At 39.4% G+C, this 24,866-nt stretch overlaps 2 protein-coding genes across 3 annotated transcripts; both read right to left on the reverse strand.

Moving 5' to 3' along the window:
* Positions 1–4,934: 4,934 nt before the first annotated feature.
* LOC127566063 (protein enhancer of rudimentary-like) lies at positions 4,935–5,362 on the reverse strand. Its single transcript, XM_052007559.1, has one exon. It carries the CDS (start codon positions 5,266–5,268, stop codon positions 4,960–4,962), a length of 309 nt encoding a protein of 102 aa, XP_051863519.1. The 5' UTR covers positions 5,269–5,362; the 3' UTR covers positions 4,935–4,959.
* Positions 5,363–13,647: 8,285 nt separating this feature from the next.
* LOC127566057 (homeotic protein empty spiracles) lies at positions 13,648–24,651 on the reverse strand. Of its 2 annotated transcripts, none has more exons than XM_052007546.1 (3): positions 24,584–24,651; positions 14,766–14,923; positions 13,648–14,343 (listed from the first exon to the last, which is right to left on the reverse strand). In XM_052007546.1, the coding sequence occupies exons 1-3, from the start codon at positions 24,606–24,608 to the stop codon at positions 13,813–13,815; spliced, it is 714 nt and encodes a 237-aa protein (XP_051863506.1). In that variant the 5' UTR covers positions 24,609–24,651; the 3' UTR covers positions 13,648–13,812. The 2 variants fall into 2 exon arrangements, with proteins under 2 accessions (XP_051863506.1, XP_051863505.1); XM_052007545.1 differs by lacking the exon at positions 24,584–24,651 and adding an exon at positions 22,302–24,194.
* Between the last annotated feature and the right edge of the window lie 215 nt (positions 24,652–24,866).

Genomic DNA, 24,866 nt, shown 5'->3' on the forward strand with positions numbered 1-24,866 from the left:
TGTTGCCAAAGTCTTTTGATTTATTCTGCAAATTTAAGTTAATTTTAATTCACTAAATGCAGATCATTTTTCACTTTAAACTGTTGGCAACTGATTAATTCGTTTGTTCTGCTAAAGCTTCTAAAGAGTGTCTAATTTGATGCCAAGTTCGTTGCCGAAGTCTTTTGATATGCATGAAAATTTGAAGTAGTTAATCATTTCGGTCGAGCGGTTGGCCAACTTCAAATTAAGCAATGCGCTAAGATCATAAATACATAATTTCATGGCAAATTACAAAACCTAATTAAAGCGTTAAAATGTTTATTTTTATAATTTTGGAACTGAAATACCAGCTAATTGCGTGCCAGTTATACATATGCAATGGCAGCAGCAGCAGCAGCAGCAACAACTGGCATAGCAAATAAAACTTGATAGACGCTTGTGGGCATTCGAGCAGCAACAGCAACTGCAACAACAACAACAACAACTGGTTAACCACGCGCAGCCGCAACAACAACAACAAGAGTAACAATTGTAGCAAGTACTGAGACTCGGAATCGGAATTGGACTCGTAGTCGGACTCGTATGTTAACTGAAAAATAACCTGTAATTATAATAATTATCTGTAAATTATATAGCGCATTTACAATTGCACACGGATTCATGAGCTTGTCATAAAAACTTAAAACATTTAACTTAGCTTCTTTTTATCTTTGCCAGCCAGCCGCCATATTGCGCTCAAGCGAGGAGTTGTTCATTTAATGGATGCACTAAACAACTAAAATTTCTAAAGCTAGTAGTCGAGGCTTTGGAGGATATATTGCTGTATTCAAAACTGAAAAAAGTCTATAATAATAACACATAGCTTACAATAAAATGTATAATTCAAAAATCATTATTGAATTGTAAAAAGTTTAGTTATTTTTCATAATATTAAATAATAAACTTAACTTAACTAAAATTCGAATTATAATATGTAATAAAACACTTCCCAATTTGGTGCAGTGCATATATCGGACTACTTATAATCACAGCGTTGCAGTTTATACAATCAGACATAAAAAACGTGGTCATAGCTCCATTTAGACGAAAATGAAATCAAATCTCATTCGTATGTGGAACTGTCGCGCACTTCTGGCCCATCCGGTTGGCGGTCGAGTCCGGGAGACGGCTTGGGGTCGGGGCTTGGGGTCGAAAACTGTGCTTGTGACTGTGTCGTGACTGTGGCTGTGGCTGGGGTTGTCGCTATCGCTATGTTGAACAGTGGCTAGAGACCGCTTGATTCCCCATAATTGAAACGAGTTTGCCACAAGTGAGCATGTTTTTTGAGTAATTCGACTTTGTTGTCAGCGTCATGGACGATGTTTCGCAGTTGAGTGTCGGTTATAAAGTAATTAGCCTCAATTTAACGTTTATACTTTGTTGATTATGATTATGTTAATTATATTATTTTATGCGACAGTTTGGCGGACGTCATTCAGTCTTACAGTGAAAACCAGATGAAGGAAATACAGGTTTGCCCGACTCGGCTTGACTTGACTTGTCGGCTGCCGTCTTTGACTCTGATGAACTCGAAAGTGTGACATACGGTTTATTAATTATGGCCAAGACCACTTGTGTTTGCCAACACGTGAAATACCGCAACGTAGTTGCTCAAAGAATGCAAAGTCGAAATGTGGGCGAAAAGAATTCTTTCAATTTTTATCAGGTGACAATGTTGACACTTTTGCTAAAGTTACTCATGAGCTGATGCTGGTTGTGCCCGAATATTTTACATCAATCAAGCAGCAAGTTTGTTGCCCAAGTCTTTTGTTTGCTGCCTGGCTGCTTCACTGCCTGCCTGCCTAATGACTTTCTATTAAAAACTACTTTTATTAATTAAGCAAACAACATAATTTTGTTGTAAATTGCTGCATCAGCGCCAAATCATGGCAGCTGCAATCGACGCAGCAAAGCCGCAGCCGTCTGCCACGCTAATTATACTGCGGCATCTGCATGCAGTTCGGAACGAAGCAAGAGAGAGAGAGAGAGAGATGCAGGGCATGATGCTACGCAAAGTGATGCCCCGTCGCCGTCAGACACCTGATGCTGCTGTTGCTGTTGGGCTGCTGCTCTCCACTGTGTTGTTGCTGTTGGTGAAGCTCAACGTTAAAATTAAAACACGATAAATGAGTTTAATAATGGCGGCAATTAAACGGCTACACAGCCCAGCAGCATGCAGCAAGCAGCTTGCCCCATGCAACACGCTTCAAGCTCCGAGGCTGGGATAAGAGACTCGACATCAACATCGGCATCAGCATCAGCATCAGCGTCTCAATTACCGCTGCTCTGCATGGCGCTTCACGGTTGAGAAATTCGACGCCACTTTCAAAAACGCATCACTCAAATGCTGTAAGGCGTTGAGGCTTGTTATGTGCCCACAGTCGTCCACAGTCGTTACAGATACCCAAAACAAGTACGAAGAATCGGGCAGATGTACAAAAATATATCTATATCTCTACTGTTGATGCTTGGGAAACCAAGCGCGCTTGAAAACTCATCAGCAATTTATTAAAACTCATCAATACTCATCAAAATGCCTCAGCCAAGTAAAAAGAAAAAAAAAAAACTTCAACTCTGACTTGGACGATTTGGACACGAAACCCGAAATGAATGCCCGCGGTTAATTTAGCGCAGTTCAATACGAGTTGAGCTAACAACGAAATTGAAATATGTTTGTATATCTTTATTTTATTTTATGTCTGCGCTACACAACGAGCTCGGCATATTGGTCAATTGAAAAAGTGAAATTTTGTCTATTGTTCGAATAACTTTTTCGTTAAATATAAACTACCAAAAAAAAAAAACAAATTATAAAAAATATGCAGCAACTAATAAAGTACATTTTGACTATCGTTAGATGAAGTAACAAAAATCAAATTATAAAATGAAAACTGCAACTAAATATGTAAAACTATCCTTAAATCAAATTATCCCCTAGATGTAAAGTATCAAACAAACGTATTTTTGAGTAATATTTCAATTTGTTCGTTGCACTCTTCTTAGTATTATTGAATTGTCTTTCCTCTAGTAGATCATTGACGCGTCAGCTAAGCAGACTCAAACCCATCGTAACTGCCAACTTCTTCACCTTCTTGTTAGTCATTTGTCTGCATTTTCAGGCCATTTGTTTGTAGACACTGCTGCCTTGTTCTGGCCACGTCAAGCGTCCAGCGGCCAGTGTTCGACAAAATGTTTTGCATATGTCAGTGGTCAGTTTTTTTTTGGATAGACAGTCGGAGTCAGTGTCGAACGCCGCATGCCCCATCAATCTGGGGCATCAATTTGGGAAATGCATCAAAGTTGGCAGCCCGAACAGCTTGATTAGTTATTTGGCTCTCAGGCAGAGCAGACAACAACATTCATTTTGGCAGCCAAGTGCATGTGGCTCATTAGTTTGCCTGCCGCTGAGGAGGCTGTGAAATTGGGAATCATCTCGATATGGTGCTGTTGAGTTCGAATTGGAGTTGGAGTTGCGGCTGAAGTTGTAGCTGGTGTCTACATCAAAATTAAGTTTTAATAATTGGCTCACATTTATATGCTGCCTTAATTTGATTGTGCCGTCGAATGTTTTTTGCTTTTTTGTGGGTTTGTTGTCCAGCATTCGTCTGATCAATTAATCATCTCTCGTTGATTGTTGCGCTGTTCTTGTCGTGGGCGTGGCAACCCTAATGAAGTTGTACCGAAGAACTCATTCCACACAAAAAAAAAGAAAACATAAATAAATATAATTAAATGATGCCAATACAAGATTTCAATTGGTAACTTTCCCCAATTGCCCCGCTTAAACCCAAGTAGAATGTGTGCCAAATTGGACAGGAATTTCATGGCGAGGACACAGCACAGATCGCTTGCCAGACCTTTCGTCGCCGCTCCCAATGAAATTAAAAACGTCTGAACTTCGCAACTTGCAAGTCGATCCCCAGTTGGCTTGTTGGGATTATGCTAATCTGTGTCATCGCATCAGCGGCAAAAGTGTTTGGATATTTGTTTAATGAAAGCGAAACGCACGCAGGCCAAAGGTCCATGCAACAGACTCAAAGGAAGGCAGTCAGGTAGGCAGACAGGAGGCTTCTGGCCCTCCTATCGCGCTGCTAAAATCAAGTCATTGGCTTTTTGGGCCTGCTTACCGACGTGTCCTATTCCCTTATGCATTTGCTGCGCAATTAATTAACTTGAGCATTTTTAAATGTGTTTGCTGTTTGCTTGCCATCGAGTTAAGGTTCGTCGGGTGTTACCATTTTAATGCCCGGTCCCACAACAACAACAACAACAACGACAATAACTTGAACAAGTTCTTTAACATGTCTAATTAGTTGTTGGGCCTCGCTCGGACCGTTGTCTGAGTGCTGCGTTGTTTTGCTGTTACTGCCGCTGCTGCTGCGTGCGATAAAAAAATGCATGGCACTCATTTAGTGTTTTCTTAAGCAGAGACATAAATTTGCAAGCAGTTAAAAGGGACTGACTGCAATCCGATGTGATGTGATTGCTTTCGCGAATTTCAGCACGGATAAAACTTTGCCCCAACGACTTGGATTCATGTTCTCTGTTTTATTGCTCTTGTTCTTGCTTTTGCTTTATTTCTTACCAAGTCTTGTTGTCCAGCATCAGCAGCAGCAGCAATAAAGAGCTCATTTGTATTAAATAGCATATATCACATTAAATAGTTTGGCTTCCCACAAGTCTTTACTTACTTGACTTTTGGAATTTTAAATGAGAACATAAATTAAATATCGTCTCAAAGACTACTTTTGAGTTTTTCTTAAAATAATTCATAATACATTCTTCAATGTTTTACTTTCTTAAAACTTATCAGAGATGCTGAGAATATTTTTTCTTATTTCTAAAATTTTATTTCAGAATATAGTAAAAGTCTGAATAGTTTCATTCTTTTGTATTTATTTTTCGACATAACCATGTTTGTCAAATTATGCTTGCAGCTTATGTGCTGTGAGCAGCTTCACGAAGTTGTAAATAGATGTGCTCCTTGATCCAAACTTTGTTGCGGGGAATATACGAGTTACTTCTTTTATCGTAGACCAAACAGCCAATGTCCGCAAGGGTGTCGAGAAAATCAAATAGTTCCCTGATGTCATACGTGATGATGGAGTAATACGGCTTGAGTTGCTTGAGATGCTCTTCATAGATCTTGCAGATACCATCGATACACTCACGAAGGCTTTCATAATCGCAAAATGTACGCGAAGTTACATGTTTTGCCGGCTGCACTAATAGTATTGTGTGACTCATATTTATTTATTTAGAAAAATAGAAAAACTTATTTTAAATTCGACGTGACAAATCTTACTGAGCTTTCAAATCAAATTGATATCTATAAAACAAAAATTGAAGCATTAATTTATATTTTCTTGCTCTATTTTCCAAAGCTTGTTGTGGTTTTATTAAAGTGCTGTAATAAGTGTTTTAACATGAAGCAAATATTGCATACTTTTGGGAATTGCCAATATACTTCATTTATCCTTTGTTACATATGAATGACTTACCCACGAATTTTATTTGAAATACAAAAAAAAGCTGAGAATGAAAATGTAAATTGAAGTAAATAAGATAAAGAGATAACATAAAGATAAGATAAAGCTGAAAATAATAATGGAATTAACTTCATAAAAACGCTGATATACTTATACTATAATCATATACTAAGGTGATAGGGTTGGGGCTTAAATTTGAAACTACTTTGCGTATACGTTACAAGAATATTGACAAGGATTTGTTTGTCTACATAGCGTCTCTATATATAATATAATGATTTCAGAGATGCATGCTTGAGATACATTCTGTTGAAATTAAAATATACATTCATTGTAAGTACATAGATTGATATTGTTCTTTCACAATAAGAAAAAAGTTTAAATGTAAAGCTGTGTCACAAAACCTCTACAAATGAGTTTATTGGCTTCAAATTTGTCGGATACTCGGAATTTGAATTAACATATTTCTTATTTCTTTCAGAAGGTGTTTTGTTCATCGATTACTTAACCTATGAATATCGATAGCACGCTACTGCCAATGTTGGAAAATATTAATTATATTCTTGTCTATGTTATATTTAATAAATATAGTTAATAAACGAGTTTAATGGGTCGCCTAATGGAACGATGTGTGTGTTTGTGCTAATCTGAATTTAATTGTTGCTGCTCTTGGCCGCACATTAACACATGTCTATGCCGATCCCCAGAGCAAGTCCTGACCGTTCTTTGGGGTTCGTTCAATGTGTTTGGGTTAATAATTGTGCGCCAGCAGCGCAGCACGCCGCACAAACAAAATAAAAAGCATATGCACGAGAAGTGTAATCCCGTTTTTGGTGGCATGATACAACTGTTGACCAGACAACAGAACGCTGACTGCGCTCCAGTGCGTGCAACATCGTTGGCTCTATGTCATTTTAATGGCCGGCGCTGCTGCCTCTGCTGCTGTTGCTGCTGCTGCTGTTGCTGTTGCAAATGACCAATGGCGTTTAAACTGGTTGCCGCAGCTGTGCCCACTCAAAATGCGTGCAAATTGCACCACCAAAAGCCAGAGAGCGAGTGAGAGACGAGACAAGACGAGTCTTGCCTCCCGGTAGCTGTGCAAGCTGACAGTCGCAAGTTGGAGTCGAAGTGCAAGCTGAAGACGCCTGGCAGCTCGTTTCTTCTTGTTTTGTTTTGTTTTGTGGTGTAATTAATCATGCTGCATAAATATTAATGTGGCCAGCAGTTAATTAACCTTAGTTTATTTGTGTTTGGCCACATAGAACAACTAGTTAATACAAGCCGGTTCACACCTCGCCAAATGAAAAACTCAAACCCCCAAAATGCGCTAATGAATGTCCCATTGTGCCAGCTGCTGTTTTATTTGTTGTTGTTGTTGTTGTGTGATTTGAGCTCGACAATGGCATTCATTTGGCCAGGTGCATTACCTGTAGCGTCGACAGTACTTCGCATTGGCTTTATTGGGAACACGACCCCATAATTTGGCTGATTGTCAGCCACAAGTCGACAGACGACTGTCGACAGTCAAACAGTCAGCAAACGACTGTCGACTATTCAGTTGCCTGTTGCTGCACCCACTAATTATTTTAAAGTAGTTGGCCAACGCGACGTCGCTTTACAACTTTTACCTAGATTTATTGACTATGTTTTTGGCAAAGTTTTTTCGAGCGATTCGAGCCACGTTGCCACGCCCACGCGCCTTTTACAAACCGCCTACCGTTGTTCGGCAACATCAGCACTTTTGACGGCGACAAAGCGAAATGGCTTTTAAATTGAGCCTCACCGCATGTTCCAGTCCAGCAAGGGGGCGTAACCAGCGCCCACATCACAACAACAAAGTTTTTGTCAGAGTATTGGTGTGCTTGGTTATTGATTTCGTCGGACGGGGGAGTAAACTATGTGGCTCCTTGTGGGCAACCAGGACAAAAGGTTAATTGGCTAATTGATCGAACAGCTTGTTCAGCTGCGGCGAACTTGAACTTTCGAGTGGGTAAAGTGAATGAGTGCTGGAAACCTTGGGAAATGCCATGGAAACAGAAAAGTCCCTTGTGAATTTGGATAGTCGGTGAAATAACGTTTGTTTTAGTTAGCTTCATTCCAGCTTTTAATTTACTGAATTTTTTTAGTTCATTGAAGCATTATATCTATATCAATCATTCTAATTCAAATTAATATTTAACTTAAAACTTTGCTTACTTTTCTGCTTTTAGTTTATCAAGAGAATGTATGAATTTCTCTAAAAAATAAAGTTATTTGTCTATGGATATTTTAACTTCTTTTCAGCTTTTAATTTTCCAACAGAATATATATATTTCTCTGGAACATTGCTTGCATATTTACAATTAAAACTTAAGAAAATTTTACCTTTCTACCACTATTAGATTATCAACAAACTTTTCGGAAAATTTTGTCAAAAATGGTTGTTGAAATGAAAATATTTAAAGGGTTGAGTAACTCATTGAAATATCGATAAGTTTGTCTTGCTTTACCCTTAAATTTTATAATAGCAGTCATATAATATTTTGAAAAATTATCATTATGGAAAGGTATATAAAAAGTAATAAAATTTTAAATAGACTGTATACTTGTTTGACTTCTTATCAGCTTTACTAACTAAAGTTATAGTATTTATATTATATTATTTCATACTTAAAGTAACTCTGAAAAATAACGATATTTTTACACTCTTTTCAGCTTTAAGTTAAGAATTTATATGCTTTCCTTTTCGTCAGCATAATCTAATAAATTGCCTTCATTATTAATGGCTTGCATTTTGTTGCTTTTGTTAATGTCTAACTCGCATGGCATTAGCTGCAAACACAATTTGATCCAGTTACACAACCCGATCTCATCATCATCATCATTATTACTCAAGGGGGAAAGGTAGAAAAGTTTTCAATTTAGTTCAAATTATAATTGATAAGCGAAAATGCCACTCCCTGGACTGCATTTAAGGGCATCACATTAAGTATCCGTCAGTGTCGAGTTGAGTTGAGTTGAGTTGAGTCGAGTTGAGCTGAGGTGCACACCCATTTGGGATCATCATCAGTTTCGGTTTGGGTTTTGGCTTTGGCTTTGGCATTTGCTCTATTGGCCCCGATGGAGACCACCCCTGACCTGTTGGCAGCGCAAGCAAAACTCATTTAGCGAGACCGGCGCCCAATTTCTTGAAGGCGCCTTTTAATATAAATTGTCTGCCATTTGTCTTGTGTCATTAATTTATAAATAAATACATATGTATACATATATTGTATGTATAACTATGGCAGATCCAACAAAAGCTCATCGCTGGCCACTCACCATAACCATTACTATATATCCATAACCACGAGCACTCGCCGCCTTGCGTGCGCTTTGTGGGCGTGGCTGGATATACGCCAAATGAGCGCTCATTAATTTTCAGAAAATTAGTTTTCAAATAAACCGAAAGACAATAAATTAAATTTGTTGTTGGGTCGTTTTTTAATATTATTGTTGTTATTGCACATTTGCCGCGTTGGCGTGCTTAAATTTTTGCGGCTAATTAATGTGAATTTTCACGAGATGTCGAGCAATGCACGCGCCTTAAAACAATTTTCCACACGAGCTGTAAGTGCTTATATTAACCAAAAAATCCCCGTAAACATTTATAATTATTATAATTTATGAAAACCTGAGTCAAATCGAATTACTAAAGCAATTAAGCAAAACAATTATTTCTTATTTGTTGCGACAATAAATAAATTGACATCTAAAAGCATTCAACTCTTCTCAATTTGTTGCAGTTAATTAAGCAATTTATTTAAAAGACAATTAAATAAAAATAGATCTGTGAAGCACCAGTAATGATACTTAATGAAAGTGTCAATCAAGCTTCAGAAAACAACGACAGCAGTCAATAATTTATTGAGTACTCAATGAAATATAATATATAAGTAGTTAAAGCTTTTGGTGCTTCACAAGCTAACTAACAAGTCTTATGGTTTTAGAAAGTTGTAAAGACTAGACAGTAGAACTTTTGTGTAATACTTCTAAATTCATTAATGAAGCATGATTTTACAAATATTTTATATAGAAAAATAGTAAAGGCTTTTGTATAATATCTCTACAAACTTATAAAGAAAAGGTCTAGATTTTATGCCAGTAGAAATTTCAACTAATTTTTAGAAAACTGCATTTTGTTATGAAAAGCGTCATTAAATTGCAATTAATTGTGCATTCTTTCTGTAGAAGTTCAGCCTGCAATTCGAACTCAGGCGATTAAAAGTCCATTAAAATCCTGCGCTCTTCTTCACGTTCGCTGTTGCTCAGACACTTAAGAATTGACCATTTGACTTCTCAATGCCGATCGCATTCCATTACGTAGCTTTCACCTTTCGAACACTTCGGTTGGAATTGTGTATTATTTATGGCTGCTGCAAATTAACTTTTCCTCTTGGCTGTCATGGAATCCAATTTGCCAATTGACGCCTCGTCCTAGGCATGGGCATTTTGGGCTTGACTGCGACCCAAAAGTAGTTAAAACTGGCGCGTCTTTCAGGCGCTCGGCTCATTTCAATTGAATTTATGTGCCGACAAGAGGCGCCACAAGAGTGCAACTTTGCCCGTTGGCTCGCATACATACATAGGTGCCAAGACCAGAGTCTGTTTCTGTCTGATTTATGGCTCAAACGGGGTTTGGTCTATGCACTGCTGCAGTCAAAGTCTGTGCCAAAGAAAATGCAATGAAAAGTCTATTTTATAATACTTACTTTGCAAAAACCTGTGCTGATTATGGCATTGCTTATTAATCGACCGCCCACGTTGTTTGGCTGTGCTAATAAAATGCGCCAAATGAAGTTTAAACTGCAATTCCGTTTCCATTTGGCTGCCTCAGTTGGTCGATGTTATTCGCTGCCACCTCTTGCCATACAAATGGCCGCTAAATAGCAAAAGTCAACAACAAAACAACAAACAACAAAACAAAACTGAGACGCCTACGCTGTCGCCGGCACGTCCGCTGCACTGCACCATGTGTCAGGCCATCACCCCCGTCGAATCCGTCCTCAATCCCGCTTCTCTTCTTGCCGTTTGCTGTTGTCAAATTTGCGCTGCTTGCTGCACTAATGACGCCCTTAATATGCTTCAAGTGCCTGGGCAGAGGCTTTTACCCATTCGATTGTCGACTTGGCTGAAAGCCATTTCCCTTCCCTCCCCCCACTTTCGCAAATTTGTTTTCAAAGTCATCACCGTTGTTGTAGACACGCCAAAATCAAACAAAATACTTTGCCGCAGTCGCAAGTCATGCAGGCAAATTGTTGGCTAATAGCTAGCAAATGGGTATGAACTGAGAAATTAGAAGCTTCCGAAGCAACTGTTTCATATTAAAGAAATATATGATTAGCAGAAAAGACTGAAGGAAATCAGTCAGTTTGAATTACTATTTGTCAAAGTTCATACTTAGATTAAAAGCTCTTTCAAATTCGATGAATTTCTTTTTATCTTCATCGAATTCTTCCTCCTCACGGCAGCCAATTCATCTATCTGCCTTGCGCAGACTGCATTTAATACACTGGCGGAAGGCCGCGGTCAAAAAGAATGTAATCTTAATCAGCGTCAACAGATATGTCGATAATCAAAAATATATAATAAAGCTACAATCGAGTGTTCTTTGCTTTGAGATACTCGCTACCAATTTCCATAAAATCATATTCTAAAAATAGTTCCCATTGATATAGGCAAAAAAATCTAAAATATACCGCAGGCTCTATTTGGTATATTGATACAGTACTACATTCACAATACACCATAGAGAACAATATTATATAATATAAATCTCAAAGAAAAAATAATATTAAATAAAAATCAAAATTGTAAAACTTTTAAATTATTTGGCAAAAAAAACAGGTTAAATTAAATTGCCTAGGCTTAGTAAACGGTATTTTCGATATTTTATGCTATATCTGCATTTAAAATGTACTTATACATTTTTTTTATTCTTGGCGTTGATAATAAGTAAGTGTAATTTAAAAATTTGGAAAGATTTGTATTCTACCCATTATTTACATATATTTCAAAAAATCATGATATAATGCAAAAATGGTTTGCAAAAAAACAAAATTTTATGCTGTCGTTTGGGATTATTAAATGGTATTATTTTTTAATTCTAAAATATATCTGCATACCAAATGTATTTTATGCCAGTATATTTTAAGTATATTTTGGTATTGAAATCTTTGCTTAAATTTGAAGTTTATATTTCTATATTTGTTTTGCAATTTTTCTTCCTTTTTTAAATTTTATATTATAGCACTTAAATTTGCTTAGCCTGAAGAGTTGTGTTAAAATATATGTAGTGCTGGTTAGCGGCAATAAAAACAAACTGTTGACCCTATTGTCAGAATATGTCTGTTATTCGGCTTGTAGGTAAGCAGTTTGCCTTTAACAAACTACTCGCTAACTGTCGTGACTCTGCAGAGGATATGTACTCGAATATATATACGGTATACAAGTATATTGTAATACATGTTTCCCCTTTTGTGCAGTGGAAGCCACCTGCCAGTAGACAACTTCATTGTCTGCGCCTAAACGTTCATAAATTTCGCCAGCAACTAGCAACTAGCCAACCCACACATTGGGCCATTGAAACACCTCGCTCAAAGATATCCTCCACCCATTCCCAGTTCTAATAGCAATTAAGTAATTCTCACATCGTTTATGCAAAATACGAGAATTTCCCCCGCTCTCTCTACTCCGAGTACTTCACTCCTTTTGCCGTTCTAGTGCCTGCTCGCGTGCAACCTCAACACCCTTTGCTTGTACTCAAGTGGCCCATAAATTGTTGGCCAAGTTTCTACGGTATACGCCCACTTTTCGTTGCGCTGCTTTGACAACGGCAATTACCTTGAACTTTCGTCTGGTTCGGTCGGTCGGTTTGGGGGATTCAGTGGAAGACAATTTGCCATATCAAAAACGAAATTTATTTATATTGTACTTTGAGTTAGCTGCCGGGCACGAGTCACTCCGGCAGTTGCACTTACTATATCTCTTATTCCCTCTTCCTCTAGCATGCTGTCTGTCTGTCTGTCCGCCCGTTCGTCTGTCTGTCTTTTTGCCGGTTTTGTCAGTTTAATTTTTTGGTTTATTTCACGTTTCAGTTTAAATGACGCCAAATTGCTGGGCCATTAGCCGGTTGCTCCATATGCATATTGCGCCAAGGAAAATGGCGCCCCTGGGGCCATTACCTCGATGCTTATTTATATATAGTAGTAAATAATTTTTATAGTCAATCGTTTGCATTTTAATATCAATTTGGCATGGCTCACTACATTTCGTTCGCTTCGGAGGTTTTTGTTTTGTATTTTGTGCCTCGACGACTTTCGGTCTTCTGGGCATCCAATCAATTCGATGTACGGTTATTGACTGACGTTTATTTTCTGGCCGCTTTATGAGACCGAAATTCGGAATTCGTAATTTGTAATTCGCAATTGTTGTTGATTGCATTTTTACTGTCAACGTTTAGCACACAACGTGCTTAGGTTTTGTTTAGCTAGGGGAATCGATCAACAACAACTCAATAAAGAAGGGCCCTTGTTAGCATTCTAGCAGTCATGGAATGTTGCACGTAAATTGAGTGATGTGTTTGATGGCAGTTGATCGATAATGATATATAGTATGTGCTATATGTGATTGCTAACTGCCATGCTCGCTGCATGTCTATGAGTTCGATTAATTTAATTTGATATTTTTAAGCTCTTTAATGAGAATTCTTGATTGCTAGAAAATATATTAATGAATTTCCGTTTTCCAAAAATATTATTTTGCTTAGATAACAACATGACCAGTGTGTGCGACTGTGAGATACTCTGTACTCATTTTCAATAAAACCATACTCTAAAAATATACCATAAATATACTAAAATAGACCTAAGTCTATATATGGTAAATCCATATTGCACCAAATTTATATACCATAGAGTATACTTAATTTTTATCCAAATCAACTGAGAGTAAATCTTTCTTAAATACATAATATCCAAAGTTTTAACTGATCGCAATCAAATTTTTAGGAACGCTGTAGTTATTATTGCATATACCATAAATCACTATAATAGCTTCAAAATTAGTATTTCCTATTTCATTCCCACCGAAATAATTTCCATCTCAGCATTTAGCACAAAGTTTGAATTGTTTAATTGCATGCGCAGCCGCATCTTAAGTATCATCGTTAATTAATGTATTAAATTAATTTATACACTTTAAAATAATTAATTTACAAACGAAAGGAACACAAAGTAGCTGACACTTTAGCGTCATTCAATATCAACTGCAACTTCATTGAGTATTACTGCTTTTCCTCCCTCTCCCGCTCTCTCTCACGCTCACGTTCCCGTTGACGCTCTCGCTCCTTCTCGAGCAGATAGATTTGCTGCTGTTGCATGAAATGTTGCTGCTGCTGTTGATGTTGCTGCTGCAAGTGATGCTGATGCTGCTGTAGCAATTGATGTTGCTGCTGCGGTGTCAGCGCAGTTGCCTCTGTCTGCTGCTGCAGCAATTGCTGCTGATGATGGGCGAGTTGCTGCTGGAACTGTTCTCGCAGACGCTGATGCTCCTCGGCATCCATTTCACTGCCATAGTCATCCATATCGATCACCTCATCCTCGTCATCCTCCTCGATGTCATCCTCGTCCTCAACATCCGTCGAGCTGTGCTGAGAGCCATGCTCATGCTTGGCATCGTCGTCACCATCGCCGCTGCCACCGCCGCCACCACCGCCGGAGGAGCTGCCCTTGTTGCTCTTGGCATCGCTGCTGTCGCCGCCCTCTTGTTGCATGCGCTTGTGCTTGGTGCGACGGTTCTGGAACCAGACTTTGACCTGTGGACGGAGGGGATGAGAAATACACAAAGCATAATAAACTTGAGATGAGTTCATTTAAGTACAACCCTTTTTCTTTTTGGGGGGCAGCAGCAACAAAGCGAGCAAGTCGTAAATAAATTTAACGAGTCTTTTAATTCTATTTGCCTGCCTCCCAGCTATGCACAGCGATCCGATCCACACCCACCCCTCGTCATTGTGCTAATAACTTGGTAACTCCCGGCACTTGTCGGGCTAACGACCAGCTGACATGCAATCACTTAACCGCCCTGCCCCCGGGGGTTGCTCTTGCTTGGCCAATTGGCCAAGGAATTTATTGAATTTGATGCGCATTAAGCGCGGCCATCGAAAGGGTTGCCACAAAGGGTGGCATGGTGGGATATGTATGGTGGGAGTCTTTCTCTCTCTTTCGGTGTGCTTACCTGCGTCTCTGTTAGGCTGAGTCCTTGGGCCAGCTGCTTGCGCTCCGCACCCACCACATAATGATTGCCCTCAAAGGCGTGCTCCAGCTTGAGCAATTGCGTCGGCGAGAAGGCGGTGCGAACGCGCTTCGGCTTGCGAAACGGTTGCAGCAGGAAGTCTGAAAGGGTTGCAAATGGGGCACAAAATACAAATATGTTACATCAGCGAAAGTATTTAGCGTGTGCACACTATGAATATACATATATATTTATTATTCAATTCCCAATTGCTATTTGGTCACTTCATGCAGGTTCAACATTTGGGTTGGGGATATTCAATTTGTTGCACGTTTTGTTTTATTGTCAATTCGTTTGTAAGTGTCAAGAATACTTATACAATATATTCGCATAGTATCTAGGGTGGTTTCTATGATAAGTGTCAAGAATACTTGACTTGCAGCTACTTAATACCCAATTATAATAAAATATAGTGGTGGGTTATAATGTATTCGGATATATTACTGAGCGAGGGCTTAGAGTTATTTTCACCACGAATTGTTTTTCCGGCTTTGCAACTTAGTAGAGGGCTTATAACATTTTTTAATTAACATAACTGATTACACAAGAAATAATTACACTTGTATTTTAATAATTACATTCCCAATTTATTCTTCTTTAACGGTCTACTTTATTTAGGAAGTGTTGTTATATTTGTGATAATATTAAGTTTTTGGGGAAAATTGAGTACTTTATTATTGTTATGAATTTAAAGAAATTTGAATCAATAAAAAAGAGAGGAATGCAATAATATAATTAGAATAAAAAGCGTGTTGATACATTTTTTATTATGTACGATGTAATTTGATTTTTATACCCGCTACCCATAGGGTAGAAGGGTATTATAACTTTGTGCCGGCAGGAAATGTATGTAACAGGTAGAAGGAGGCATCTCCGACCCTATAAAGTATATATATTCTTGATCAGCGTCAACAGCCGAGACGATATAGCCATGTCCGTCTGTCCGTCTGTCCGTCTGTCCGTCTGTGTGTCTGTCCGTCCGTCCGTATGAACACCTAGATCTCAGAGACTATAAGAGATAGAGCTATATTTTTTTTTCGACAGCATTTGTTATGTTTGCACGCAGATCAAGTTTGTTTCAAATTTTTGCCACGCCCACTTCCGCCCCCGCAAATCAAAAAAATCGAATAACAAGCGTAATTTTCAAGCTAGAGTTGCGAATTTTGGTATATATAATAACTACTATAGTAGTTATGATTCCTGAAAATTTGGTTGCGATCAGATAAAAATTGTCGAAGTTATTAAAAAAATACTTTTGTATGAGCAAAAACGCCTACTTACTAGGGGTCTTAGTTGCTTTGGCGGACAATCTGGTATATTATGCCGTCTATGGTATATTTTGAATGTGGTACTATATCGATATAACAAAAATACCATTTGGTATATTTTTAGTATTTTTGCATTTTTGGTATATTTTGAAAAAAATACCGCAATATTTTGCTTTTATTCAAAATGGGTAGCGGGTATCTCACAGTCGAGCACACTCAACTGTAACTTTCTTACTTGTTAAAAATAGAGCGACAATATTCTTAAAATATACCAAAATTGTATACCACAAAAAAATGTATATTTGGTATATTGATATACTACTACCATTAAAAATATACCAGATTATCAGTCAAAGCAACTAAGACCTTTAGTAAGTAATCGCAACCAAATTTTCGAGGATCGTAAATACTGTAGTTATTATTGAATGTACCAAAATTCAAAACTCAAAATTAATTATTCGATTTGTTATTAGATTTTTGTCGATTAGCAGGGGCAGAAGTGGGCGTGGCAATTATTTGAAACAAGCTTTGATCTGTTTGCAAACATCACAAGTGCTATCTTATAGTTTCTGAGATCTAGGCGTACGGACTGACGAACATATGGACAGACGGACATGGCTATATCGACTCGGCTGTTGATACTGATCAAGAATATATATTTTAAAGGGTCGGAGATGCCTTCTTCTGCCTGTTACACACATGCCGGCACAAAGTTATATTACCCTTCTACCGTATGGGTAGAAGGTATAAAAACGCCTTTACAAATTTACTACAGAATTATTTATTTTCGATAATTTAAAAATGTAAAGAGAGAAGTTAGTAGGGAAAGTTAGAGTATCATATCAACTACCAAACGATTTATTCATATCAATTTCATTTCCAACAGCACCATTTATGCAACCAATGCACATTTCCATTGGTTGTCAACCACCGATGAGTTTGCTCGAAATCATGCTGATGATTTTCCAGGCATGACGAAGCCAGTTTCGTATCGTTTTCTTGCTTTCTGGTTTAACGCTGTTGTCATTAAGTGTTGAAAATTATTCAAATATGGCCGACTGTTCGCAATGGCCGTCCCACCGTGACGGACACATTTATGTATTTCTGTTTTTTTTTTTTTTTTTTGGCGCTATAATTTGGTAATTACTTGTTCACCCAATCACCCAACCACATGGCGGCGGCTTTCACTTCACACTCACAAAAATGGTGGAGGCTGTTGTCGACTGCTGTGGTGAGTGGCGGTGACGGTGACGGTGGCGGTGGAGCTGTTGCCAATTAGGCGATATGGACCTCAATTTGCAGCTTATGATTTCCGCGAATGCGAGGCGCTGAAAGATGCCGCACATTCTCGCCGGGCTGGGCCGCAGAAACTCATTACAAAACAATAAACAAATTTCCAGACATGGAGCAACAGCAGCAACAGAGAAAACAAAGGCCAATGGATCGTGCCGCTTCAGTCGGCGCTGTGTCTGCTGCCATGTCGCGCGGCATCGCTGATAAGCGAAACAATTGCGCAGAAGCCGCTGCAGCAGAGCCTGGCTCTGGCGGTGGATCCCAGGTCCTCTCTCTCTCTGTGCGAACGCCAAGTTGAACACTTTAGCGCGCCTAAATGTCGACAAAAGCCGCCAACGACGCCGCCTTCGATGGTTTTGCTTGCTGCGATGCTGCGCTACATGGCTGTGGCCCATTGTTCTACCTCGGCCCGTGGGGCACAACGTGATATTTTGACGTTTATCACGATTTCTGGAATGGTGAGCAGTTGCAGAGCAACTTCGTGGAGTTAGCAAATTTTCAATTGAGCCACAATTTGAATATTGATATGGTTATGGATATGAATACGCAGCAGCTCCACACGAGCTACCGTCTTAAGATGCGGCTGTGATTTTACGAAAAGGGGAGAGAGAATCAAGTAAGCGAAGCTATGCCATAATTATTATGATTAAATGCTATTAAATTAGCTGCTTGCTGCCACCTGCTGCTGGGCACATTACAAAATCAATATTTATATAAAGAATTGAAAGGATAACAACAGAGAATATTTGGCTCGGGGCACAGGGCAGAAGCTAAGCCAACAAATAAACAGGATAAAGGCAGTTGCAGCTACTGAAATGTATATCGACTTTGTGTGTTTCTATCTTGTTAGCAAAATAACAACAGCAACGACAACAGGATGGACAAACAACAAACGACAAAAGAACACTGAACGTAGCTGGCGAACTTGTCAATTTGACACTTCATGAATGCAGCGACTGAGCTGTGCTGTGTGTATCTTTGTATCTGACAGATGCAGCCTCGCTGATGCTCTTTTTCTTTTTTTTTTTGCTAAGAACTTGACAAACAATTGCTACGCAGCAGCCGTGATCCACTTTTTTGTACGCTGGCTGCAAACAACCGATTGCTTGACATTTGTTACATTTGACAGCTAACAACGCCGGCTACAAGATGCAACTGCCACAGTCAGTGGCACTGCCACTGCAACTGCCACTAACTGCGAGTGCCTATGTGCGGCTTATAATTGATAGTGCGCTCGCGCAGCTCACAATGGCCACTTAATTATTTTTTCATAGACTGTCCGCAGTCAGCGTTTCTCTCAATGAACTCGCGCTCGTTCGTTGAGTTGCTCGTTTTTTGCTTTCTCGTTTGTTTTTTTTTTTCATATATGGGGCATGGCACAAAGAAACCGCCGTGCGAAAATACGCGCAATTGACAATTAATTGATGTGTCCGCTTCTGCTGTGTCTTGTTGTTGTTGTTACTGTTGTTGCTGCTGCTCACACCCTTGTCAGCTGTCATTTATTTCTATATTGTTTCTTTTTGTAGTTTCGTATGATTGAAGTGCTGCTGCCTCAGTTTGCCATTTTCAGCTCCCTTCGATCTCTGATCGATCGTTGCGTTTTTTTTTACCCAACTTATTATTTATCACTTATGTACAATTGTTTTCCTTTTTTTATGTTGTTTGTGTGTTTGTTATTTCACTTTTTTTTTGATGGGCTGCAGCTTAAGTTTTATGCTTCCATGATTTTTTCCATTAATTTATTACCAATCGCTGCAGGAATTGCAATTACCCCGCAGGACATTGACTTCGATTTGAGTGACGAAATCAAATATTCTGTCAGTTTGGGTTACGTTATGCTCTTTATTATATTTTCGGGATAAAGCGAATTCGTTGTCACTTTGCGATGAATAAAAGATTTGATGATCATATTTATATTTCAACCATAGGATTCTTTACTAACTATATTTTCGTGTTAAAGAGGAACATAACAGCACACAATTTCTATTTTTGTTTATATAGAAGACGTAAAAAATTTAATAACTGAAGTCAAGAAACGGAAAGTAACATAAAAAATTTAAAAATTGAATTACGTAGTTATTTTTAGTTCTTAATAATGCATAGTTGGATTGCTGTTTACTGCTTTCACCTGATGTTTAATTTGGGTTTGCTTGGTTCGTTTTTATGACCGCTTTCTAATACTCGTCAACACAACACAAATATTTAAATTATGTATTAAATCACTTATATACTTGTAAGTATTTTGTCTCTATTAAAAAAAATCTAAGATAGGTTTTTAAAAGAAAATTGTAAACTATATATAAAACTAACACCTTACGGCGATCCATTAACATGAAATAGGAAAAAGCCAATAAACCAACTAATTTATTGAACTTTTCAACGATATTGAAATACATTTCTTTTTAATTGCATACGTAAAACAATCTTTTTTGTTATTATATTATATTACAATTAGGCAACTGTTCAGCTTTATATTGGGTTTTCAATGAAATTCCTCAACTGGAATTGGAATGAGCTAAACCGAACCGGTTCTGATCTCCAACTTTCCATGTCAAAAGGAGCAGCAACAGTTTGGGAGTCGAACATTTGGAACCAGTTCACCTGCTGGAACGACTCCAATTGAGCTGTCATCATCATTATCATTATGATCATTAACGTCCTACGCCTTACACCCTTCCACAACAATGATGAGCACGAGTTACAACACGAGTGAACGAGAAGCACTTACAATTAATGAAATCGTTATGCGAAACATTGACATTTCCATTTTCAGGTTCATAAATCAAGCGAAAATTACACCACTCAACTAACTATACGTAACAACAACAACAACAAAAACAACAACAAAGAATAACAACAAGGTACTCGTATTATAATGGAACATCATACAACATAATTAAGGCGTAACGAAGTCCGTTGAAAGCAGGTGAAAGGCGTGTGAGTGTGCCGAAAAAAAAAATACCCAAAATACAACCGAAAATGTTAAAAAACAAAAACGAAAAAAATACAATTCTGGAAGTCGTGTACTTAACATGTGAGAAATGGCGTTGCATGAAAATTCAAATTGTAATTATGAGTGTAGAGCGAAAAAAGAACAGAGCGACCACAAAAAAAAATGTGGCATAAAAAGGTTAAATAATAATAAATGACAATGTTTTAAGGCGCACATGCGGCTGTCGGGATCATTCTGCTGCTGCTGCTGGATGGGAAAAACACGACAGTGTCAGAAATGGGAGCGGGAACAGGAATAGGAACGAGAACAAGAACACCAACGGGAATGGGAACGGGGATTGGAAAGAGGAATAGGAATGAAACTTGTGTTTGCTGGGTTTGTGCTCTGTTCAGCTTTGTTTGCTTGGATGCCCCAAAACCTCAATTAAAAACGCATTAACATTTCACTCGTTGCACTTTTTAGCCATGTCTGTGTGAGTGCGTGCGTGAGTATAAGTGTGTGTGTGTGTGTGTGATACACATTCACCGTAGGGGCTTTGCTCAGCGAGTGGCGCCGTCGCTTTCAAGCGCCATTAATTGGTAATTTTGAGTCTATTCAGAGACACACACACACACACACCCATCACACACACACACACAGTTGGCTGGGCATTTAGGTACGCTGCTTGACCTAACGATGTGTGTAATGTTGTTTAAACAATTTAATTAAAATGTAATTTGTTTGAAAATACTTATCAAAATGGGTTCGGTTTTGGGTTTGGTTCACTCTCTTTTCTCTGCCTTTTCCCCTGCTCCCCTTCTCAACGTTCTTCATCTACTCGAAATGGTCACGACAGTGATGATGATGATGATGATGTGCCTGATAGACGTCTAATTAACTTGTAATAAATGCTTGCAATTTGCTTATTTAACTTTAATTATAAGGTGCAGCAACAACAGCCACAATAACCACAACATACAGTCGCCATAAAGTGAGTAACTGCGCCATTTGGACTTCTATACCTCTATTTACTTGTAATAGATCGTGCCAACTTTTTTAGTCTCCAGCAATTGCTGCATATTTATTTCCTTAATACGTATACGCCCAATTAAATATGTAGACTTTATGGCTGGCTTGGCTGAACAAATCACAGCGAAACAACCCCTGTTGTTGTGCATATTATAGTTATGGAATTCTATATAGAGTATGTCGTAAAATTGATTCAATATTTTTAATATTTTTATCACAGAACTTGTCCACTTAATTTATAATATCTGCTATACTATTATTGTACGAATAAAAACTGGTAATAAAATATTATTGAGTGAATACAATGTTTTTTAAAATGATTTCTTTGCTTAATCGACAGCAATTATTCTTAATTTGAAGATTTCCTTTGATCGTAATCTCGATTAGTCTATTCACACTTATTTTGTTTATATTTGTCAGATATTCAAAATTTTAATTTTAAATAATTTGGTTTTTTGTTTTATGTTTTTTTTTTTGTCTAAACGGAAATTATATTAATCTCAATAACCGGTTGGAATATCAAGTGAGGACAATGGCCGCTTTAGATGGTGTTAAGTTTCGGAAGACGCACAGAAATACATAATTAAGCATTTCTGAAGGGGCTTTGGGGTTCGGAACTGGTTTGCAGATTTCATTATGAGACTTAATTACATTGTGTATGGCATAATAATCGAACCACTTTACTTTTGCGGATCAACAGCACTATTAATAATCATGAGAAACGCAAAAATCAGAATGTGTAAAGCGATTATAATAATGGATCGACGGAATCACTTTAAATTCCATTTGGAACTAGTTCATTAAGACTCTTTAATTGAACTGATTTTTACTTTTGCGGATTAACGAGTATTAAAAATTATGGTAAAATGAATAGTCAAAATTTGCTAATGATTATAATAATGGTTAGATGGAACTTTTTTAAAATATCTGCGGAACTGGTTCATTTGGAATACTCACTGCCTGGAAAACGAGGAAAGATGCGTCCGTGACGACTGAGCAGCCAAGGATACAGCGGATAACTATCACGTATGAGATGAGGAGCCGCCACAAATGGATGATGACTATGGGGCGGAGGATGTCCCGGATGTGGGCCACCTGGAAAAATACCCAATGGATGACCAGGTGGCAAATGTGGCTGTGGTGGGCCATGATGTGGCCCCGTTGGCACGGACGGAAGCTGAGGATGCTGTTGCTGTTGTTGCTGTTGCTGCTGCTGATGATGATGATGATGCGCCAAGGCGGCGGCCATTTGGAACTGTGCGGCGAGGAATGGCGATGGGGGCGCCGCAGCTGTGGGACGAACTGGTGAAGGATTCGTGGGCGATGCGCTGTCCGAGGAGCGTGGCGCAGCTCCGAGTAAAGCTAAATTCTGTGGCGCTGGCAATGGCAGTGGACGTATTAGTCCAGGCAGCACAATGGGCGCCGTGGTGGCCACTGCAGCAGCTGTTGCTGGCGTTGGCGATGGAGAGCGACTGTTTGGCGGCGGCGGAGAGCGCGAACGATCATCGAGGGAGGCGCGTCGCCGGCAATAAATGAAGCCGCGTGGTGTGCTCCTTTCGATGGGTGGCGATGTGGCTGCCACCCCGGGACTTTCCACGCGTGGCGGCGATGCAATGACACTGACACGCAGCGGCGGAGGCAGCAACAGCGATGGTAGCTGCTTTTCTGGCGGTGCCGAAGTGGAGGAGGATTCCGCACCCACAATGGAGTCAATGCTAAAGGCCAGCTTGGGCTTAGCGACAGCGGCGGCGGCGACGGACACGGCGGACGGTGCTGCGGACGGTGCTGTTGTGGAGCTGACGGACACCACAAAAGGATTCGTCGGCGCCATCGGCAGCATGTTGAACGTCTGACGACCGCACGTGACCATTTGGAGAGCGCTAATTGAATTGATGCCGCACAAGGGTCACACACACACACACACACAAACAAATACACACCGCACACTGACAATTTGAGGGGTCGGTCAGTGGTCAGCGTTCAGTTTTGCACATGAATGGAGTTTGAAAGAGTTGAGTTTTTAATGCATCAACGATTGGCATCCGCCGTTGACATTGATAAACTGATGCGGGTTTTCAATAGCAATAGCAATAGCGATAGCGATAACGTTGCTGTCAATGGCGCTGCTTGAGCGTAGCCGTCGCGCTTCACGGGTCAATTGACAGCAACTGCAATAGAGACAGCGACTGCTTTGACAACGTCCGTCGATTGGGGTCGTCGCGTTGATGAGCACTGTCAACGCCATTAGCATTATGCGAGCGGCTAAAGGCGTCTAATTGCCGGGTTGCCCCCCAACTCTCTTGCTCTCTTTCGCTCACTCTCTTGCTGCTGTCTCTCTGCCTGTTGGGGGCGTCGGCAAAATTGTCTCGATTTTGGAGTCTCGCGAAAATGCGGTGAAAAAGTCGCGTGTGGCGGCTGCCGCTAAACGAACGCGCGCGAGTGTCAGACACAAAATCAGACACAAAAGCAAACTGGCTGTCGCTTCATTTTTTTCAGCTGCCTGGCATTCCAACGGTGCTGCAGATTTGCCTTTGCACTCTGTTGTCGTCTCGCTTGCCCCCAATGCGCGTGGCGCATGCGCCAAAGCAGTGCAGATAAATATGTGAGTGAGACCTTTAAACCAGCTCCCAACTACAAGCTATATAAGCTCACGCTATGTATGGGTGAGTGAGGTGTGCGTGTGTGTGTGTATAGTAGCCACTCGTCAGGCTGGTTCACATTTGGCGCTCTCTCTCGCTCTCGCTCTCTTTTTGGCTTCGCTCTCTCCGCGGGGCAGCGCTTGGCCATTTTTCGCACCAGTTTATGACAGCGAAACAAACAATTTGCGCTAAACAAAACAGCATCATTAAAGCGTTTGTGGTTTTAGTGCCTAACTTGCTGCCTGCCAGAGGGAGCAACGATGGGGAGAAGTCGTATTGGAAAGTGGGCAGTCAGCACCGCATTGCACAGTGGTGAAAGAGTGCGCGAATGAGTGCGCAAAATGATATGATTTGAAAGTGTACCAGCAGAAAATTAGAAAAGCGATTGAAAAAGAGAAAGTTATAAATAAAACATAGTAAATAAAAAAAATATTATAAATTTAACAATAATTATTAATTTTTATATTTAATATTGTCATTTTTAAGAAAAACATTTTATTAAAATTAAATTTAATGCATAACTTATTATTGTATTGCATTAATTGTATCTCTCTCTCGCCTCTAACTTCGTACAAATACGTTAGCAGCCACTGTACTCACCTTCCTGCCACGGCGTCAACATCATTGCTTATTTCCATAGACGCCCCGCCGTCAAAGTGTCTCCTCTCGGCCCACAGCGCACCGCACTCCTTGTTGCATCCAGAGCAGCGATGCACGAACTGCATCGTCATCGGGCATCGAATCTTCATCATGTTGGCGGGCCAAGCGTCGAACATAAAAATGGGCGGTCCCTCGTTTTCTGCACCTTCAATAAAGAGCAACTTCACACACACAGAGAAGTATGTACACTCACGCAGACACAGACATACAGACTCCTTGGCCC

The sequence above is a fragment of the Drosophila albomicans genome, chromosome 2R (assembly GCF_009650485.2).
Source record: "Drosophila albomicans strain 15112-1751.03 chromosome 2R, ASM965048v2, whole genome shotgun sequence".
Classification (NCBI taxonomy): domain Eukaryota; kingdom Metazoa; phylum Arthropoda; class Insecta; order Diptera; family Drosophilidae; genus Drosophila; species Drosophila albomicans.

Excerpts from the sequence above, each read along its gene's own strand:
- LOC127566063 (XM_052007559.1), bottom strand. The coding sequence starts at position 5,268 with ATGAGTCACACAATACTATTAGTGCAGCCGGCAAAACATGTAACTTCG.
- LOC127566057 (XM_052007545.1), bottom strand. The coding sequence starts at position 23,214 with ATGGTCACGTGCGGTCGTCAGACGTTCAACATGCTGCCGATGGCGCCG. Across the intron at positions 14,924-22,301 it reads CTTTCCTCGTTTTCCAGGCA|ACTTCCTGCTGCAACCGTTT; the intron begins GTGAGTATTCCA and ends CAACCCTTTCAG. Across the intron at positions 14,344-14,765 it reads TCAGCCTAACAGAGACGCAG|GTCAAAGTCTGGTTCCAGAA; the intron begins GTAAGCACACCG and ends CTCCGTCCACAG.